The sequence below is a fragment of the Narcine bancroftii genome, chromosome 4 (assembly GCF_036971445.1).
Source record: "Narcine bancroftii isolate sNarBan1 chromosome 4, sNarBan1.hap1, whole genome shotgun sequence".
Taxonomy (NCBI): Eukaryota; Metazoa; Chordata; class Chondrichthyes; order Torpediniformes; family Narcinidae; genus Narcine; species Narcine bancroftii.
The window spans coordinates 285979907-286001637 of NC_091472.1; the positions used below are offsets into that span (position 1 = coordinate 285979907).

Consider the following 21731-nt stretch of genomic DNA (forward strand, 5'->3'; position numbering starts at 1 on the left):
TTCCAAATGGGTTGGAATTGGATAGACCCCATAGAGCACTCAGAAGGAAACCACTGCCTGGTCAACCACTTCTATGTTTTGGTCAGATGTTTACGATATCAGGATAGAGAACTGATTTTAAGTTTGGCAGTTCAAAACGCACGGCAACATGGAGGCCCGTTGATGGTTCAGAACAGAAGAGTTTTTTAATGTGGATCTTAGATTTCCTGCTGTTTTAAAAGTATTTTATGGGGAATATAAATCTCAGTTTTTTGAAGATGGTGATGCATTGTTTTTTGCTAATTCTTTGCCCGATCTTGAAAAAAGGTCGGACTTTTTCCTCTCAAGTGCAAAAACCAAATGGAGTTAAGGAGAAAAAGAAGAAAATACAGAAAGATTGATTAGAGGAGATGCAAAAAAAAAGGAATCTAGTGATTCTGGAGATCTTAATTGATGATGAACAAGTGAATAGAGACTTGGAAGAAGCTTATCATACCTGAACTTTTTGTTTATAACATTCTTGTTATTTCTGTTCGGGAAAGCTGCAAGATCTCATTATAGCTCAACCAACACCATAGCTCACTTAGTGGTTTAGGCTGCTTCCTGTATTGTAAAGGGGAGTAGAACTTTAGTACTGGGGGGGGGGGGGGGAGAGGGTTTTTTAAATATATTGTTTTAGGTATGTTTTTCTTTTTCTTTTTTGAGATTTGGTTTGATTTTATAATTTCTATATGGATAAAGACCCTGTTGCACAGACTGGGATCTTTATGAAATTAGATAGCTAATTTAAATTTACTACATTTAATGTGAATAGGGTCAATAACCGGATTAAACGCAAGAGGATGTTGTTGACTTCTATTAAGAAATTAAAAATTGATATTGCATTTTTGCAAGAAACTCATTTAACATAAAAGTTAAAAAGAGACAGGGTGGGTTAAGTTTTCTATTCTTCATTTAATTCTCAAGCTAGAGGGGTAGCAATTTTAGTTCATAAAAATTTGCCATTTATTTTGGAATCATTAAATGAGTCAATAAGGAGAGTTTGTTAGTAAATTGTAAAATTTATTCCGAATCTTGGACTTTGGTGAATATTTTTGCACCAAATGATGATGGTGAGATTTTTTTTTCCAGGATGTTTTACTTAATTTATCATATTCTCGCGTTCAAATTATGATAGGGGGTGATTTTAATTGTTGTTTGTATCCTTTAGTGGATAAATTTGGTAAGGTGATGCCTAGAACAAAGATGACTAAAAAAATAAATGAGGATGGAAGGGATGAATTTGTTTATAAATGGAATGTTAAATTGTTAAGTTCTTACAAGTCACCAATTTATCTCATTTGTTGGATATTTGGGATGGGATAAATAAAGAAATTGGTACTCAAGGTAAAATATCTCAATATACTCTTTATATCAGAATAAACTTGTTCCTTTTATGGTTAATAATGAACTTAAGATTTGGGATCAAAAAGGAATTAAAATGGTAAATAATTGCTATGAATTAAGCCAATTTCTTTCATTTGAAAAAAAGAAAGATATCAAGTACCAACTCGGACTCTTTTTTGTTATTATCAAATTAAAATTGATGTTGTATGATTCTTTTGGGAAGAATTTGTTTCTTCCAAAGGAGTCAAAATTTGAAATGATGATTCATGATAGAGGGAAGAAAGGAGTATGATCTTGTGATAAGGTTAAATCTTTTTGGTCTCATGTTAAGGATTGTTTACATAATATTTTGAAAATAAAACTTTCTTTAGATTCAAAAATGTTTTAAATTGGTGATATTCATGGACTTTTTGTATATAAATTGGATAAATTTCAAACAGCTTTTCTGAGACTGGCATTAGCAGTGGCGAGGAAATGTATGGCACGTTTGTGGAAAGATCAGATAGAACTTAGTTTGCAGAGATGGCATTCAGACTTAAGGTCCTGTATTCCATTGGAAAAGATCATTTATAATTTGAAGGATAAATACTATATATTTTTAGGAAGATTTGGAGCCTATATTTTGATATTTTTTTTCCATTTTTTTCTCTTCTAATTAGGGGTCAATTGGAGTATGTGGTGTAAGAGATGGGAGGAGGGGTTATTGTAAGCGTATACAGAGCCGTTGTCATACCCACACTCCTGTTCGGCTCCGAATCATGGGTCCTCTACCGGCATCACCTACGGCTCCTAGAACGCTTCCACCAGCGTTGTCTCCGCTCCATCCTCAACATCCATTGGAGCGCTTTCATCCCTAACGTCGAAGTACTCGAGATGGCAGAGGTCGACAGCATCGAGTCCACGCTGCTGAAGATCCAGCTGCGCTGGATGGGTCACGTCTCCAGAATGGAGGACCATCACCTTCTCAAGATCGTGTTATATGGCGAGCTCTCCACTGGCCACCGTGACAGAGGTGCACCAAAGAAAAGGTACAAGGACTGCCTAAAGAAATCTCTTGGTGCCTGTCACATTGAACACCGCCAGTGGGCTGATCTCGCCTCAAACCGTGCATCTTGGCGCCTCAGTTTGGCGGGCAGCAACCTCCTTTGAAGAAGACCGCAGAGCCCACCTCACTGACAAAAGGCAAAGGAGGAAAAACCCAACACCCAACCCCAACCAACCAATTTTCCCCTGCAGCCGCTGCAACCGTGTCTGCCTGTCCCGCATCGGACTTGTCAGCCACAAACGAGCCTGCAGCTGACGTGGACTTTTACCCCCTCCATAAATCTTCGTCCGCGAAGCCAAGCCAAAGAAGAGGGGAGGTTAGAAGGCGTTTTATTTTGTTTTATATATATATATAAACCATGTTAAATTTAAGGATATATTTGTACTGTATTATTGGTGTAATCATGGTTTATATTTTAAATAAAATATTTGAAAAAATGAACACTGCAAAAACATTTTATTCCATGTTAATTGAATATACAATACAAACTGAAAGCATTTAAATGCTGCACCAACATATTTAAAAAAAAAAATATGGTGGTGATTTGTACAATGAACATGAAATCCATTAAAAACTAATTACAATATTGTTTTTAAAAATACCATTACTTCTTTTATGTAAAACATGACATTTTCCCATCATAATTATAAATGTTCAGCTCGAGAATAGAAATGTATGTAAACGTGAATTTTAATTGGTCACATTGATGAGAGTTAAGATGCTTCATCCATTATTTTTGTGAAATACTGAGTAGATCCTACTGCATGAAAGATTGGAACACTTAAACATTTCTTGCAGGTTCTACAGCAGGCAAGATATTCATAATGTAAACATTAACAAACTGCATGTGTGCCTCTAATCTTATTGGAAAGAGTAGGGAATGACTGAAGATATGAAAATAAGCATCTTGGAACTGAAATTAATTTGCTGACATTTGACTGGTTTAAAAAAAAAAGCGAGATTGTATAGAAATGGTAACAAGTTTTCATTACTACCTTTTACCATTAAAAACATTGTATTAAAAGTAAATTAATTAAATTAGGACTTAACCAGCACTATATTCTCATTGCCTGTGAAAATAGTGACTGAAATATAAATGGATTTGCAGGTATCTACTTAAGTTACAAATGTTCCGGATGGTTCTGTAGGCACGTAATGAAGTCTCTGATTGGCCTTCCTTCATAACAGATTTGAAAAACGGCAACGAAGAGTGGAAATCTGTAGAAGTACAAAAGTCAGTTTGAAATAGATGCATAGTGTAGGAATCTTTAATGCCAAAGGACAAAAACATAGTAAGCTATCCTGTCGTACAACAAAGGATTGTTACAACACCAAAGTAGCAGAAGATACATGCACAACCTCTTGCAGTGTATTCACAGTGGAGTAAAAATTTTGAAAATGGGGATCGTAACATTTTATTTAGCATTCTAAGGCTACAGCTATCACTGGAAGGTTTCCCCAATTTGGTGTATTTCCTAGCAAATCTAACATTTATTGCTCATGCCAACTTAAAAAGAAACACATATAGTTTCTTTCTCAACCACTGAGGCAACTAAATCTACTGTATATTAAGTACTTTGAAATCAAGTCTTTGTTGTAAAGCACAAAATGAAACAGATTGCACTCTGAAATAATACTGTGGGATTTTCTAATGTCTAACCAAGAGCCTCAGTCAACATATTAACTGAAAAATGGTATCTACATACAGCACATGGTCAGTTCAATAATGGCATGTCAGCTAAGATGCTGTGTAGACATCACAATCTTCTTCCCAGTTGTATCCCAGAGCTATGATCAATCTTCTTGACACAGCCACCAACCTGTATTTGAATGTTTAAAAACAACAAGAGATGGTTGAAGACCTCAAAAGGGCCTGGTGGGACTATGTTCCACTGACCATTGAGACTGTCAAGAGTATCAAGTTCCTTGGAGTGTACTTGGTCCCTTAACACCAGCTCCATAGCCAAGAAAGCCCCGCAGCGCCTCTACTTCCTGTGAAGGCTGAGGAAAGTTCATCTCCCACCTTCCATCCTCACTACATTCTGCAGAGGATGTATTGAGAACATCTTGTGCAACTGCATCACCACCTGGTTTGGAAGCTGTACCTCCTCAATCCACAAGACCCTGCAGAGGATAGTGAAGTCAGCAGAAAACATCATTGGGGGCTTTCTTCCTATCATTAAGGATACATACAACACTCAATACAGGACTCCACACACCCCCTCATATAAATTGTTCTCCCTTATGCCATCTGGTAAGAGGTACTGCAGCACTTGTGTCCAGATTGGACAAGAACTTTTTCCTCAAGCCATCAGACTCCTGAACTCCAAGAACATTTGTGGATAGGGTACCATAACAATTACAGCACAGAAACCAGCCAGTTCAGCCCTTCTAGTCCATGCTGAACATCTCCCACCTAGTTCCAATGATCCGCACCTGGCCCATAACTCTCCATCCATATATCTATCCAACTTTTCCTTAAATATTAAAATCAAACCCAAATCTTTCACTTCAGCTGTAAGCTCATTCCACATTCCCACCATCCTCTGAGAGAAGAAATTCCCCCTCATGTTTCCCCTAAAATTTTCCCCCTTCATTCTCAATCCATGTCCTCTTGTTTGAATCTCCCCCACTCTCAATGGAAAAAAGCCTGTCCACTTTGACTCTATCTGTCCCACTCATAATTCAAATACCTCTATAAAATCACCCCTCAATCTTCTACACTCCAGGGAATAAAATTCCAGCCTGCTCAACCTTTCCCTGTAACTCAAACCCTGAAACTCAGGCAACATTCTTGTACATCTCCTCTGCACTCTCTCCATTCTGTTTATATCCTTCCTATAATTCAGTGTCCAAAGCTGCATAGAATGCACCCCAACTCATGTATTCAATACTCTGATTTATGAAAGCCAACATTCCAAATAGTTTCTCCACCACTACATGTGACTCAACTTTCAGAGAATTATGTACCAGAATTCCTAAATCCCTTTGTTCTACTGCACTCCTCAATTGTCTACCATTTAACATGTATGACTTTTGCTGATTAGTCCTACCAAAATGTAGCACCTCACATTTATCACTATTAAACTCTATCTGCCATCTTTCACCCACTCTTCTAACTGTCCTATATCCCACTGCAAGCTTTGATGACCTTCTTCACCACCAATCTTTGTATCATCTGCATACTTACTAATCTAATTTACCACCCTATCATCTAGATCATTAATATATATGACAAACAACAATGGACCCAGTACCAATCCCTGTGGCACTCCACTAGTCACCGGTTTCCAATTTGATAAATAATTTTCCACCTCTACTCTCCGGCATTTCCCGTCCAACCATTTCACTACTTCAACATTGATACCTAATATTTGAAAATCCCAAACTAACCTCTTATGTGGAACCTTGTCAAAGGTCTTACTAAATTCCACATAGACAACATCCACAGCCTTCCCATCATCCACCTTCTTAGTAACCTCCTCGAAAAACTATGATTTGTTAAACATGATCTACCAGTACAAAACCACGTTGACTACTCCTAATCTATCTCTGTCTTTCCAAATGATTGTATATACCATCTCTAACAACACTCTCCATTAATTTACCCACCACTGACATCAGACTCACAGGCCCATAATTACCAGGTTTACTTTTTTGAGCCTTTTTTTAAACAGCAAAACATGAGCCGCCCTCCAGTCCTCCTGCACCTCCCCGTGGCCAGTGACAATTTAAATATTTCTGTCAGAGCCCCTACTATTTATACACTAACCTCCTTCAGGGTCCTAGGGAATATCTTGTCACACCCGGAGATTTATCCACCTTTATTCTCTTTAAAATAGCCAGTACTACCTCTCCATTAATTTGTATATTATCCATGACCTCACTACTTGATTTCCCCACTTCACCTGACGCAATATTCTTTTCCTTAGTGAACACTGAAGAAAAAAACTCATTTAAAATATCCCCCATCTCTGACTTCTCACTTAGCTTACCGCTCTGATCCTCACGGGGCCCGATTTTATCCCTCACTATTTACTTTGAATGTACCTGTAGAAACCCTTTGGATTTATTTTTATCTTGCCTGCCAAACCAGGCTCAAATCTCCTTTTAGCCTTTCTAATTTAAGGTTTTTTTTTTATAAACACTCCTTATATTCCTCATGCACCACATTTATTCCCATCTGTCCATATCTGTTTTACACGAACCAAACCAAATTCACAATATCCTTTGAAAACCAAGGCTCTCTATATTTTCTAACATTTCCTTTAATCCTCACAGGGACACACTGACTCTGTACCCTCAAAATTTCCCCTTTCAATATCCTCCATTTATCAGTTACCTCCTTCTCTGAAAATAAATGATCCCAATCCATCTCCTGTAAATCCTTTTGCACCTCTTCGAAACTTGCTTTATTCCAATCAAAAATCTCAACCTTGGGCTCAGCCCTATCCTTCTTCATTATTAACCTAAAACCAATATTATTATGATCACTAGACTCGCCAACACTCACCTGTCACCTGACCTATCTCATTCCCTAATAGGAGATCCAATACTGCCTCCTCTCTAGTCGGTTCTTCTATGTATTGATATCTTGAACTGTTATTGTATACGTCTTAATATTTTAATGTGTTTAACTTCTAACTTTTAATTATGTAAATACTCTACGTGGGCCTGGAGAGATGCTATGTCATCTTTACTGTGTGAGCATGGTGTGAATGATCAATAAAAGTGACTGGTCTGGAATACAGGTATACCCTGCTTTATGAATATTCACTTTACGCAAATTTGCTTTTACAAAGAAACCTGTGATTGCTATCCGAAATAAATTTGAATGGGTTTTTGCTTTCACAAAAATAGCCTTCAATAGTAGTGAATGGGTCTTCGCTTTATGCCATTTCTGCTCATGAAAGGTTCATAGGAACCCTCTACTTTCATTAAACGGGGTATACCTATATTTTCTAGAATGCTGGCATATTAGTTTATAATAATCAGCGTGCTGTTGAACACATTGTGCAGTCTAAAATTTTTGGAAAGATGGTTTCCATTTCTATGACCAACCAGCCAACTATCTGCCCTCATTTTTAATTTTGAAGAACGGTGTCGAATTTGATAATGCTTCTCTGCAAGAATTATTAGTTTAAAAATGTAAAATAAATGCAAGTTTTATTTATTATATTATGCATGACACATTGACACATTTATTAATGAAATCATCCCTGAGGATTGTGAAACATCGATCAATGAGGATATTTAAAGAGGGAGAATTGGAAATTATGGCAGATGAATGTGTGGCTGAGCTGTTGAGGCAGGGGTTCAGGTTTATGGATTATCAGGATCTCTGGGGAAAGTATGACCTGTACAAAAGGCATGGGTTGCATCTGAACTTGAGAGGAACCAATATCCTTGTGGCTAGCTTTGCTAGAGTTCTTAGAAAGACTTTAAACTAGCTGGAGTGTGGCCGGACGATGGAGGAGTTGGTGGAAAACTAGATGTTTTGTGTAGTGAGATTGAGGACACACAAACGGTGGATGAAGCATGAATTCAGTCAAATGGGTGGGGTGAATTGGGTTTCATGCGAGAAGTGATAAGAATAAGAACTTGGAACATGGAATTACGAATGTTGTGGCCATTAAATGGACTTGTCTAACTTCTGGACAGGATTGGCTGTTGCATATTCTGAAGTTTAGATGTTTCAATGGGATTATGAGGAGTTAAAGGGGATGGGGAAAGAAGAGTGGCACTAATCAGGGATAGTATTGCAGTCGCAGAAAGGGAGAAAGTTGTGGAGAGATCATCTATTGAGTCATTGTAGATGGATGCCAAAACTGAAATGGGAGCAATCACTCCATTTGGAGTATTCTATTAGCCCCCAAATAGCCATCAGGCCACTAAGGAGCAAATAAATCAACAGATTTTTGAAAGGTGCAAAAAAAAAAAAAGGGTGGTTGTTATGTGAAACTTTAACTTCCCTAATATTGACTGGCACCTCCTTAGTGCAAAAGGTTTAAAGAGGGCAGAATTTGTCAGTGTAGACTAGAGGTGAGGCCTTTCTGAATATAGTACTGAACCTGGTCAGGTGATTGATCTCTCAGTGGGTGAGCATTTTGGAGACAGTGACCACAACTCCCTGACCTTTAGCACACCTATGACAAGAATAGGAGTGGACAAAATAGGTGTTTAATTGCAATAGGATGAGGCAAGAATTTCGGAGAGTAAATTGAGAGCAGATGTTTTTAGGGAAATGCACAGCATAAATATCGAGGATGTTTAGGGATCACTTGAGTGGGATCCTGGATAGATTTGTCCCACTGAGACTTGGAGAAGATGGTAGGGTAAAGGAACCATATTTTACAAGAGAGTTGGGACAGCTAGTCAAGAGGAAGAAGGGAGCATATATAAAGTTTAGGAAGCAAAGACACAAAGGGCTCATGAGAATTGTATGATAGCCTGAAAGGAACTTAAGAAAGGACTTAGCAGAGCTAGAAGGGGGCATGAGAAGCCCTTGACAATTAGGATTAAGAAAAACCTGAAAGCATTCTACACCTACATGAAGAACAAAACAATAATGAGTGTGAGAACAGGGCAGGTTAGGGATATAGAGGGAGGGGGAGGGAACATGTGCCTCCAAGCATAGGGGAAGTCCTAAAGAATACTTTGGTTCAGTGTTAACCAGGGAGAGATACCTTGGCAAATGCAAGGCCACTGCAGAATTTGCAAATGTGCTGGAGAATGTTGAGGTTAAGGTTAAAAATATTTTCTTAAAAATATTCTGATAAATAATTCTCGGGACTGAATGCAGTATACCCCAGGTTAATACAGAAAGCGAAGTAAGAGATTGTTGGGGTGTTGGCAATGATTTTTGCTTCCTCCTTGGCCACAGGACAGATGGCAGAGGAAAATGGCGAAGATATTTCCCTTGTTAAGAAAGATAAGAGGGAGAATCCTGGAATTAGACCAGCAAATCTTGCATTGGTGGTACACCACAATTGGAGAAGATTCTTAGGGACGGGTTATACATAGTCTTCTCAAGGACAATCAGCATGGCTTTGAGAGGCAGATTGTGCCTCACAAGTCTAATTGAGTTTCTCAAGGAGGTGACTAAAGAAATTGACGGAGGTAGGATGGAGGATGTGGTGTACACGGATTTTAGTAAGGTGATTAACATGGTCCCCTATGGTAGGTTCATTCAGAAAGTTATGAGGCACATGCTCCATGGAACCTTGGATTCAGAATTGGCTTGCCTGCAGAAGGCAGAGGATGGTAGTGTATGGAAGGTATTCTGCCTGGAGGTTGGGGTCTGGTGGATTTTTGCAGGGATCTGTTCTGGGACTCCTTTCTGATTTTTATGAATGACTTGGATGAGAAAGTGGAGGGGTAAGTCAGTAAGTTTCCAGATGACACATTGTTAGGAAGTGTTGTAGATAGTGTAGGAGGTTGTCGTAGGTTGGAACAGGCTGTAGATAGGATGGAGAGTTGGGTGGAGTTCCCTTGAGGTTGCCAAGGGTGGTTAAGAAGGCGTATGGTATTGCTGGCCTTCATTTGTCAGGGATTGAGATCAGGAGCCACGAGGTAATGTTGCAGCTCTATACAACTCTGATTAGACCAAATTTGGGAGTTCATTTCATCGTAAGAAGGATGTAGAGCTTGAGAGAAGGTGCAAAGGAGATTTACCAGGGTGTTTCCAGTATTGGAGAATATGAAGCAAGGTTGTCGGAGCTCGGGTTTTTTTCTCTTTGGAGTGGCAAAGAATGAGAGGTAATTTAATAGAGGTATATAGTATAAGATTATGAGAAGCCTAGATAGGGTGGGGAGCGAGCTCTTTCCCCCCCAGCATGACAATAACAACTCCCTGAAGAGATTGGTTTAAGGTGAGTAGATGACAATTTAGGGGAGACTTGGGAAAGTTGAATCTTTTCCTGTTTTTTTTTAAAAACATACAGAGTGATGAGTGCCTGGAATGCATTGCCAGGGGTTGTGGAGGTTGGTAGAAGAGTGACATTTGGAGGGCACACGGATGTAAGAAAAATGGAGGGTTATAGGTGTGAAGGAGGGAAGAATTAGATTGCTGTCGAGAAGGCACAACATCGTGGGCCAAAGGGTCTGTACTGTGCTATGCAATTAAGGACTGTTGAGAACTAGCACAGAAGAGGAGACCAGGCCTAGGGAAGATCAACAAAGACTATATTGAATGGCAAGTAGCCGACAGCTGCTCCTATTTTGTGTTCTTATCAAACTGCAAGTAAAGAACTTTGCTGTTATTGAAATACTTACTTGTCAACCAAGTTCTTCTTTCTGAGCACTTTATAAACAGCTTCAGAAGTCTGGGGACCTTGCAACTTTTGCCCATTCAGCATCTCTTTTTCCAATACCTCAATAGACTAAACAAAATATAGTGAAAGATGGTAAAAATCAAAAAGGTATATTACAAGGCATGTCTATTTTTTCCATAAATTGTACATAACAAAGTAAATTGTCATATATGCTATGTTGCTAACTTGGATACCTGGATGCAATTTTACAACTAAAATACATGTTCTCATTCAAAATGAAATCTTATTTACATTTGGTGAACAAACTAATGATTCATATAAAATTCCTTAAATGTCTAAAACTATACAGAGACATTATAAAGAGAGAGAAAAGCTAGTGAATACTTTTCCAGTTTTCACAAAGGCTTCTGCTACTCTTCTGTTGCGCCCTCCATAACAAGTTGTCACGAGATCTGCTACTCCACAACTCTCCAGGAAGGTGGGTGATGTAACTGGTCCTTCACAAAATAATTTGGCAAACGTTAACATTTCCATCATTCCCAAGCGAATAACTGCAGCTTTAGTGTTATCACCACAGCCAAGTCCATCACAGAATCCAGCACCAACAGCCACGATATTCTGGAAAGAATATTAATATAATTGATGGTGCACTCCAAAATTTTCAGAGAGAAGTTACATTAATAAAAAGCATGACCTACATTTTAGTGAAGCTTAACAAAGCCCCTATCAAATTAAACCCTCTTTTCATCAAAATTAAATTACTTTGTAATCAAGAGTCTCCAAATATTTTTTTTTTTTTTTTTTTTAAATAGGATTTTGGGGCAGAAATCATCTATATTTTATAACGGAAGAACTATTTTTTCATTGAGTTCTGATACATGGTTAGGACAAAGGACCTAAGGAATGTGTCAAGACTTTCAAGGAGTTTCTAGATGCCTAAATAAGAAATTCCCACAAAGAAAGGTTTGAAAAGCAGTAGCTTGCACCAGTACTAATCTCATTTATGTCAGAGTTCTGTGGCATGGAAAACAGCTCTTTGACCCAATTTGTCCACAATGATTGTTGGCTAGTCCTATTCAAATGTGTTTAACCCATATCCCTCTAAATTCTTTCTATCCATATTCCTGCCGAAATATCTTTTAAAAGTACCTGCTTCCACCACTTCCTCGAGCAGTCTGTTCCAAATACCCTCTGTGTGAAAAAAGTGTTCTTGAAGTTATTTTTAAAACTTCAGTCGCCATAAATCTAGGCCCTCCCGTTTTAGACTCCCCTGCTCTATTTACCTTATCTATGCCCCTCATCACTTTATATACAGATCTTTACAAGGTCCTTTCACAGCTTCCGAAACACCAGGCCCAGCCTAGTCAGCCTCACCTTTTAACTCAAGCCTACCAGTCAAATTAACATTTTGGTGAAACGTTTCTGCACCCTTTCCAGCTTTATGACATCCTTGCTATAATTGGGCAACCAAAGCTACACAAAACATCTTGAACAGTTGTAACATGATGTCCACCGCCTGTACTCAGTGTTGTAACTGAGGAAGAGAAGTTTGCCAAATGCCTTCCTGACCAGACTGTCCACACTTGTGACATCACTTTCACGGAATTACGTACCCGTATCCCCAAGTCTCGTTCCACGCGCTCCAGAGCCTCAGCATTTACTGTGCTGGTACAACTTACATCTACCATCCCTTCTCTTACTTTCCATCTTATCTAGATTCTCTTGTAATCTCAGATAAAATTTGTCATTATACTATCAATATTGGTGTCAACTACAAACCTACTAACCATGGTAACTACATTGTCATCCAATTCATTGAAATTTCTAACAAACAAAAATGGACCCAGCATCAATCCCTGCAGCACATCACTGGTCAAAGTCTTCCAATCTGAGTAAAAACCCTCAACAACCATCTTCTGACTCCTACCATTATGCCAATTCTGTATCTCATTGGCCAGCTTACCTGGAACCCTTGCAATCTGACTTCTGAACCAGCCCATCCTGTCAAAGGCCTTGCTAAAGTCCACATAGAGATTGTTTACTACCCTGCTCTCATCAACCACTTCAAAAAAACTCAATCAAGTTTTTATGACACTCAATTTCCTACACACAAGGTATGTTGACTATCTCTAATCAACCCTTCCCTTTCTAAATGCATGCAGAACCTGGGTCTCAGAACCTTCTTCAGTAACTAGTATTAAACTCGCTGGTCTATAGTTCCCAAACTGGACATTGGAGCCTTTCTTAAATAAAGGCACAACATCTAAGTCATCTTGTAATTTCTTCATTAATGGCTGATAATTTAGTTTGTGGAGCATAGAAGGTGGAGGGGTGATTTGATGGAAAAATTATGAGGGGCTGTTTCTGTGCTGTAATTGTTATATGGTTATATTAGTCCTCTCCAGTCTTCTGGCACCTCACCTGTGAATAATGATGATACAAATGTTCATAGATCTGCAAGTTATTGGCTCTTCAAGTGTCCACTCTCTAATGACACCATCTTTTCAGGCTGCCACACCAAACAACTTGTTGAGTGAATATATGCCATGCATTCACAATGAAACTGGGTACGATAGGGGAGATGTGGAGAGAAATGTTCTCAAGGGAAACTCTAGAACTATTAAGGGTCACTGTTTTAAAAATAAAAGATTGCCCATTTAAGACTGGAATGAGGCGAGAACATTTGAAGTTCACAAAACTTTGAAATTCTCTTCTTCAAAGAACAATGGAGGCAAAGGCTTTGAATATTTTTAATCCAGATGTAGATGGATAGAGTTGGGAAGGGGGAGGGTGAGAGAGCTACAATAAGTAGATATGAATGTGGAGTTGAAGTTTCCAGCATACATCACACAATCCATCAACTTACTGAACAAACACAAGAGGCTGATCCTAACCGGAATGCTCACCCTGAGGTGGATCTTTCCTCTTGTTCTCTCCTCCCATCCCATTTGCTTTTCTAATAAATTCAATGTCCATCTCCAGCTTCAAAGTTGTGTGAAAGGCAGAAGAGATTCAATGAAAAGTTGGAAAAGGAGATGATACTAGGGAAAATATAGAAACAAGTTCACAGAAGGCAGTTGTGTGTGGTAGAATCAGACTAGATCTTGCAGGAGCTAATACTCTAGTGTGGGACAGCTGCCCATGGTCTCTGCTCTTACCATGGTCACTGGTCCTCTGCATTACATCAGACAGCATGGTCCAGAAGGCAACCATGTCTTGGGCAGTATAATTCAGGGATCCCACTCCTGAACCACCAAAGTTGGAAGTGAGCATTAACTCTGGTCAAAAGAGGTCAGGGATTTGAACAGTTTCTGAACATCTAATACTGTGGATTGCTTCTAAATACAGAGGAGTGGTTTGGCAGTTGCTGAAGTACTGTTGGCCAACTTCAAGAGGTTTGCACAAACCCAAATGTTCATGCACAAGTTCACATTCCCTTGGACCTTTAAGCTTGGTTACTGTCTGCACCAAACAAAGGCACTGGAGGAACGCCAAGGAAAGACTGTCATGCAGGGCAGGGACATGAAGGTTTGGTTTGAGGGTCTACTGGCACTCCCTCAGCACCATATCTCAACAATCCTAGTAATCTACTGGAGGCCAGATCCCTGGATTAGTGTGACACCATCCATAATGGCAGGAGTTGTATCATGCACTACCCTGAACAGATCTTGAATGATTACCTGAATTTTCACTGCTGTACCGAAATGGAAACTGCACCTCAGCCATTGCATTGCAATACACTGCACTGTACAAAATACTGCTGTAAATCTCAGCTGAAAATGAAATTAGTGGCACCACTCAGCAGGTTAGGAAATGTCTGTGCACAAAAAAAGTTAAGGTTTCATATCAATAACCCTCAGTCAAAATGACCTTCAGTACCTGTCATATGTGAAAGCAGAGGAATCATCTTAGTTCCAAGAATTGAACATCAGCAGGCTATTATCTCAAATTCTTGAACTTAGCTTTGAGTTCAGAGTCTGTAAACTGCTTAATCAAAGATAAGGTGCTGCTCCTCATTTTATGATCAGAAAAGGGTAAAGGTCAAGGGTGTAGCACTCAAAATGGAAATGGGGTGAAGAATTAAAGTGACGGAAGACTCTGGATCATAGTTGGATCCATATGCTGAAAAAATGGACTCACTCACCACCTTCACATTGGAAAGGGTTAGGGTTTCAATCTCTGCACAAAGCACTGAGCTAAGTTGTTGCTGCATTCTTCCATGCTGCCTGACATTGGCACCATGATTTTAGTGCACTGTTCAATGTAGCAAGAGCCATCTGCAGCATGGTTACCTGAAAGAACAGGCTTGTACCTGACAAAGGGGGGGCTTGACCCAAAATATTAACTCAGGTTTTCTTTTTACAGATGCTGCCTGACCAGCTGATTGTTTCCAGCATTTTTCTCTTTTTATTTCAGATTTCCAGTATCTGCAGCATTTTGATCTTTGTTTGCTGCATTTGTGCTATATTCATCTCCTGAGCTATCCACGTACCCAGCATTTCATTAAATGCAGAGTACATCTCCAATCTATCCTCTGCAGTACACCCTGTGGCAACATTTGAGCTACAGTGCCATTAGTTATAAGGCAATCTTTTTTTTTAACCAATGTTTCAGGCCTCTGGCCCAAGATGTTGGTTACTCTTTACTATATCTATAGTATAGATGCTGCTTAACCATCTGAGTTTCTCCAGCATATTTGTGTATTGCACTACAATCACAGCATCTGTAGTCTTTCCTTTTTTAACTCTCTTTGCATTTTTCCCCACTGGGTTCAAGAAATAACTCGTCCATATTTAGATCATCTGAAGCTTTAAAGCACAGGGATGGCACAATTGGCATAGCAGTTAGCGTAATGCCTTTACAGCGCTAGCGATTGGGACTGGACCTGGGTTCAAATCCTGCGCTGTCTATAAGGAGTTTGTACATTTTCCCCGTGTCTCCATGGGGTTTCTCTGGGGGCTCCGGCTTCCTCCCACCCTTCAAAAAAAATACCAGGAGTGAAGGTTAATGGTGTGTAAATTGGGTGGCACAGACTCGTAGGGCCAAATTGGCCTGTTACAATGTTGTAGATCTTTTTAAAAAAAAAAATGAGGAGAAAGTGAAATGAGAGAGCAAGATGATTAGGTAGGAGGATGTAATCTTTGGTGCCACATTCTCATATCTGATTGTCTTAACACATCCGCCGCAATTTACTTACATGCTCTTTAAAACTTTCTGAGGCACTATCCTGGCAGTAAAGTACATGTGATCTGTACTTGCTGCCTTCTGACCATGTTTCTGAAAACTTTCTTCCTATTTAAGGAGTCAGATTAGTCCTCTCTCCATCTCCTCCACCAAGACCTCAAATGCACCATTTGAATAATTGGAGCTATCCTCTTCCAGATTACACCATTTTTAAAAAAAACTGTCAAATTTCCTGCAATCTCTTGGAAAACTTTGAACAATACCTGTTAAACATTAGCTCCAGCCATTCAGAAAATTAGCCTTCTGCTGAGGCACACCACGTTCTCCCCACGTCTGCACGGTTTTCCCCGGTTGCTCTAGTTTCTTCCCACCCTCCAGAAAGCATACGGGGTTGTAGGTTAATTTGGATGAAATTGGGCAGCGTGGGTTTGCCCTTGCTTTGTACGAATGGATCCTTTTTTTCCCCCCAGTTGTAACTGCTCTCTGTAATTGTACTCTTGCCCTTCTACTTTTTCAGGTTTAGATTCTCTCTCTCGCTCTCCCTCTATCTATCTATCACTATACATCGTATGAAAAAAAGAGGGGATAACTTGCTCAACTGCTCACAGAAAACCCTGTCTCATTGTACGAGGAATAATGTGACCAAAAAAAAATTATGCTTAAAACTAATGAATACGCACTGACAAAATAGAGATCAGTCGATGATTAGGCAGAACCAAGCTGGTGCGCTGACTACATGGTAATCAATTAATTAGTGTTGCTTAATTCTGCATCCTAATCCCTTGTCTTATTTTAACTGGGTCTCAAATTTATCCATAACTGCTTTTGGTTCACCATACAGACACTCTCAACCAATTTTCTTCTAAACATTAAATGCAGCTTACATTAAAAAAAGATAAAATAAAAGCATCATTGCTCCTTTGTAAAGTGGTATTTTTCAAAAAATAGGTGATTAAAATTTAGTTCCAAATTCAGCAAAGGTCATATTTTATATTTTTAAAATTCAAGTTAAAATTAACAAAGTTTTTTCAATTTTCAAAATATAATTACTATAATATTTGTATTTTTTCCTGCATTTTTAAATGTGAACAGTGCAGATTCACAAAGAACTATGGTTTTGAAATACCAAGTATCCTTGTAGTTCAAAGACTTCTGCAGGCAACCAAGTAATTTTTTTTTAAAGAATGAATTTCCATCGTTTGGCAAGGAATTATTGATTAAAGGATAAACAGAAAATACAGGAAACGCTCAACAGGTTGGTTGGGAGGTCTTTGCATGAATCATTTAACTCCATTTCTTTCTCCACAGATGCAGCCTGAGCTGAAGAGGGTTTCCACCATTTGCTGGTTTTACTTCCAATTTCCAGCATCTGTAGATTTTTGTTGTAACTTTCACATCCTGATTATAACTACCTTTAATGCCCCGCATATTTCCACTGTGTCACATTCCTCTACAACAGTAATTCTGAAATTGGGAGTCTGCATCAATTCCTTAAAGATGTTTCCATGTGTTTTATTTCTGGATCCTGTTTAAAAAAAAAACACAGAAAGAAGCAGTATAAACATCAGAAGCTACTTAAGGCAACTTATTAAACATTTCAACATAATATACTATGCAATAAAATGTTCTCATTGCACACAATTGTGATGCAATGAGAACAAGGGATACTAGTGATCTGGTTAAGAAGAAGAGAGAGGAGCATAGCAGGTATAGGCAACAAGGAGCAAATGAGGTACTGGAAGAGTATAGAAAATGTAAGAAAATACTTAAGAAGGAAATTAGGAAGGCAAAAAGATTGCTTTGGCAGATAATGTGAAGGTAAATCCGAAGGGGTTCTACAAGTATGTTAAGAGTAAAAGGATAGTCAGGGACAAAATTGGTCCCCTTGAAGATCATAGTGGTCATCTAGGTGTGGAGCCTCACGAGAGGGGGGAGATCTTAAACAGCTTTTTTTGTATCAGTATTTACTCAGGAAACTGGTGTATAATAAAGAAAGAGAAACAAGCGGTAGTGTCTTGGAACATATTTAAAAAAATTTTTTTATAATTTTTAATTTTTCACACTGAACCATATCAACCAAAATATATACAAACGTTTCTCATTAAATATGCTAAGTGGCATTTTCACCCTTTATTTTCCCCCCCACACACCCTCCCTCCCCCTTTTCCACCCCCCTCCAAATCCAATAAATATTCAACATATACAATAAAACAATGTCTTCACACAATGAAAAATAAACAGTGTGTTTTTACACACTGAATCAAATTGTTTTGTCTTCTTATCATTTTAGGGGGTGGAGGTCCACGGTAGGCTTTCTCTGTTATGTTCCATGTATGGTTCCCAAATTTGTTCAAATAATGTGACTTTATTTTTTTAATAATGTTATTTTTTTTCCAATGGAATATAGTTATTTATTTCCATGTATCATTGCTGTACTCTCAGGCTCTCTTCCATTTTCCAAGTTGACATTATACATTTTTTTGCCACTGCTGAAGAAATCATAATGAATCTTTTTTTGCGCTTTATCCAATTTGAAGCCTAATTCATTACTTCTTATGTTACTTAAAAGAAAGATCTCTGGATTTTTTGATAGGTTATTTTTTGTGATTTTATTTAATATCAGATTTAGATCTTCCCAAAATATATTCACTTTTTCTTTTTTTCTGGAGAGGGCTGGTTTTACACTACTGACCACTACTCCATCACGTGACTCCTGTCATGGAACACATTGAGATTAAAGAGGAGGAGGATAAAGGTAGATAAATCCTCCCAGGCTTGACCCTATATTCCCTCGGACCTTGAGGGAGACTAGTGTAAAAATTACAGGGTTCCTTGCAGAAATATTTAAAATGTCCTTAGCCACAGGTGAGGTGCCAGAGGATTGGAGGGTAGCTCATGTTGTTCTGTTGTTAAAACAGGGCTCCAGAAGTAAACCAGGAAATTACAGGCTGGTGAGCCTGATGTCAATAGTAGGTAAATTAATCAAAAGTGTTCTGAGAGATCAGGTATACAAGTATTTGGAGGGCTTGGGGCTGATTAAGGATAGTCAGCGTGGCTTTGTGCATGGTAGGTCATGTTTAATGAATCTTATAGAGTTTCTTGAGGAAGTCACCAAGAAAGTAGATGAAGGAAAGGTTGTGTATGTTGACTACATGGATTTTAGTCAGGCCTTTGACAAGGTCACAGATGGGAGGTTAGTTCAGAAGGTTCAGACACTAGGTATCCATGGAGACGTTGTAAACTAGATTCGAAATTAGATGAATAGGAGAAGACAGAGAGTGGTAGTGGATGATTGCTTCTCAGACTGGAGGCCTGTGATTAGTGGTGTGCCTCAGGGATTGGTGCTGGGACCATTGTTGTTTGTTGTCTATATCAATGATCTCTATGATAATGTGGGAATTTGGATTGGCAAGTTTGCTGATGACACTAAAATTGGAGGTGTGATGGACAGCGAAGAAGGTTTTCAAAGCTTGCAGAGGGATCTGAACCAGCTGGGCCAGAAAATAGCAGATGGATTTAAAGCAGACAATTGTGAGGTGTTGCATTTTAGAAGGACAAACCAATGTAGGACATACACAGTAAATGGTAGGGCACTGAGGAATGCGGAGGAACAAAGGGATCTGGAATACAGATACATAATTCCCTGAAAGTAGCGTCACAGGTAGACAGGGTTGTGAAGAAAGCTTTTGGGATCTTAGCCTTCATAAATCAAAGTATTGAGTACAGGAGTTGGGATGTTATGGTGAGGTTGTACAAGTCATTGGTGAGGCCAAATATGGAGTATTGTGTACAGTACTGGTCATCAAACTACAGAAAGGATATCAGTAAGATTGAAAGAGTGCAGAGAAGATTTACTAGGATGTTGCCAGGTCTTCAGGAGTTGAGTTACAGGGAAAGATTAAACAGGTTAGAACTTTATTCCTTGGAGCATAGAAGATGAGGGGAGATTTGATGGAGGTTTACAAAATTATGAAAAATATAGACGAGTAAAAGCGAGAAGGCAATTTCTATTTAGATTAGGAGAGATAAATACACAAAGTCATGACTTTAGGGTGAAAGGAGAAAGGTTCAGGGGAAACATTAAGGGAAAGTCTTTCACTCTGAGAGTGGTGGGAGTGTGGAACGAGCTGCCATCTGACGTGGTGAATGCGGGCTCACTCTTAAGTTTTAAGAATAAATTAGATAGATGCATGAATGGGAGAGGTCTGGAGGGTTATGGAACGGGTACAGGTCAGTGGGTCTAGCAGAATTATGTTTTGGCACAGACTAGAAGGGCCAAATGGCCTGTTTTCTATGCTATAGTATTCTATGATTCTAAGCATTCAAGTTGTGATAATAATTAACCAATTCACATAATAATTCAATAAAATATAAAGTCTGAAAATTGATATTCAATTTCTCAGCAATATAATCAAAAATACATAAGCATTGCTAAATTTAATGGTTCATCATTTTAACTGCTGGCAATAATTGAGAAGCTAGACTACACTTGCCATTTTAGTCAATACATTAGATTTGGAAGAACAATACATTTTTAGATAAATTTTAAAATATCTATATTCACTTGCTTGCTTTTGTATGATTGGAAGATACTGTAGCATACTGAAGATGCAGCAAGCATCCAGATCCTATCACAAAGTACAGTAAAACCCATCATATTTGGTGCCAAGGGACACTTTAAGAGAGCCACTCCCAAAGGCAAGTGGCATCAACCAGCTCTTCATCCTGGGTAACGCCTTTGCTGTTTCACACAACTTTATTCAAACAGCTGCTACAAGCAAAGCCTGACGAAGGCCCTCCGCTGGCTGAATATTTGCTCCCACCTTCACCAAAGGTTTATGAGTTAGTTCAGAGAACATTTACTTCCACAATTTTAAACTTACTTTTTTTTTTGCCTATTATTGTTTTACTCTTACTTATTTAAAACATTTTTATTTATTTTCTGCGATTTTTTTTTTGCCGGTTGCTTGAGCTGCCATTTGATTGAATTCAGGATATCAGGAGTTTTACTGGTATTATGATTCTGATATATAATAGTCTTATTAACGCCATCATTGTGAATCCACATGAGACTGTGTGATGAAGTTGTGTACAACTTCAGGTCAAAAAGGTCAGAATTGGAATCAAAGAATAATAATGTAATATTTCCTACCAATTGTCGTCTCACAGAATTTTTCATCTGCTACTTCATTAGCAATGTTTGCACCCATCAATACGGACATTTCAATACCAAGTTTCTCTTGAATTACATGCGATATTAACTTAAGACCATTGGAATCTTCATCAATACCCTGCAAATTTAAATACAAAAAAATGATCTTTAGAGCAAGTAACCCATTTTTACTTTTCTACAAAATAGTCCTAAACTTATCTACCACAACATTGCTAACCTCTAATACATTATTCGATAATCCTCAACTCCACTTTCTTACTCTACTCCTGGATTCCTTTGGAGTCCAGAACTATCATACATTTTGACGTACTGAATGATTCCGCATCGATACTTTCTGAGGTAGAGAACTTCAAAGACTCCTAGCCCTCTAAGTGAACAACTGTCTCCTTAACTCAATCAAAAATTGCAATTAAAAAAAAATCTTAAATACTGAAACATGTTTTCATAAAGATTAAGGGAATGTTTTCATTACTCAACGAGGTTAACTTATGGATCACTGTTAGCAATCGGGACCGGGGTTCAAATCCTGCGCAATCTGTAAGGAGTTGGTACGTTCTCCCTGTTTCTGAGTGGATTTTCCTTGGGGGCTCCGGTTTCCTCCCACCGTTCGAAACGTACCGGGGGGGTTGGAGGTTAATTGGGTGTAATCGGGAGGCAAGGGATTATGGGCTGAAATGGCCTGTTACCATGC

At 38.7% G+C, this 21731-nt stretch overlaps 2 protein-coding genes across 2 annotated transcripts in view; one reads left to right on the plus strand and one right to left on the minus strand.

The window, feature by feature from the left end:
- The window catches only part of lmln (leishmanolysin-like (metallopeptidase M8 family)), a 69303-nt gene that overhangs the window by 46360 nt on the left and 1212 nt on the right, over nt 1-21731 (plus strand). The gene's annotated exons all lie outside the window — the stretch shown is intronic.
- Nucleotides 2852-21731, minus strand: part of LOC138762055 (glycerol-3-phosphate dehydrogenase [NAD(+)], cytoplasmic-like) — a 35454-nt gene continuing 16574 nt past the window's right edge. The window contains exons 4-8 of the mRNA XM_069935277.1: nt 21020-21158; nt 17280-17392; nt 11068-11301; nt 10685-10791; nt 2852-3628 (exon numbers count right to left, since the gene is read on the minus strand). Coding sequence (XP_069791378.1) covers nt 3532-3628; nt 10685-10791; nt 11068-11301; nt 17280-17392; nt 21020-21158 — 690 coding nt within the window. The 3' untranslated portion in view covers nt 2852-3531. The remainder of the gene's footprint in view (nt 3629-10684; nt 10792-11067; nt 11302-17279; nt 17393-21019; nt 21159-21731) is intronic.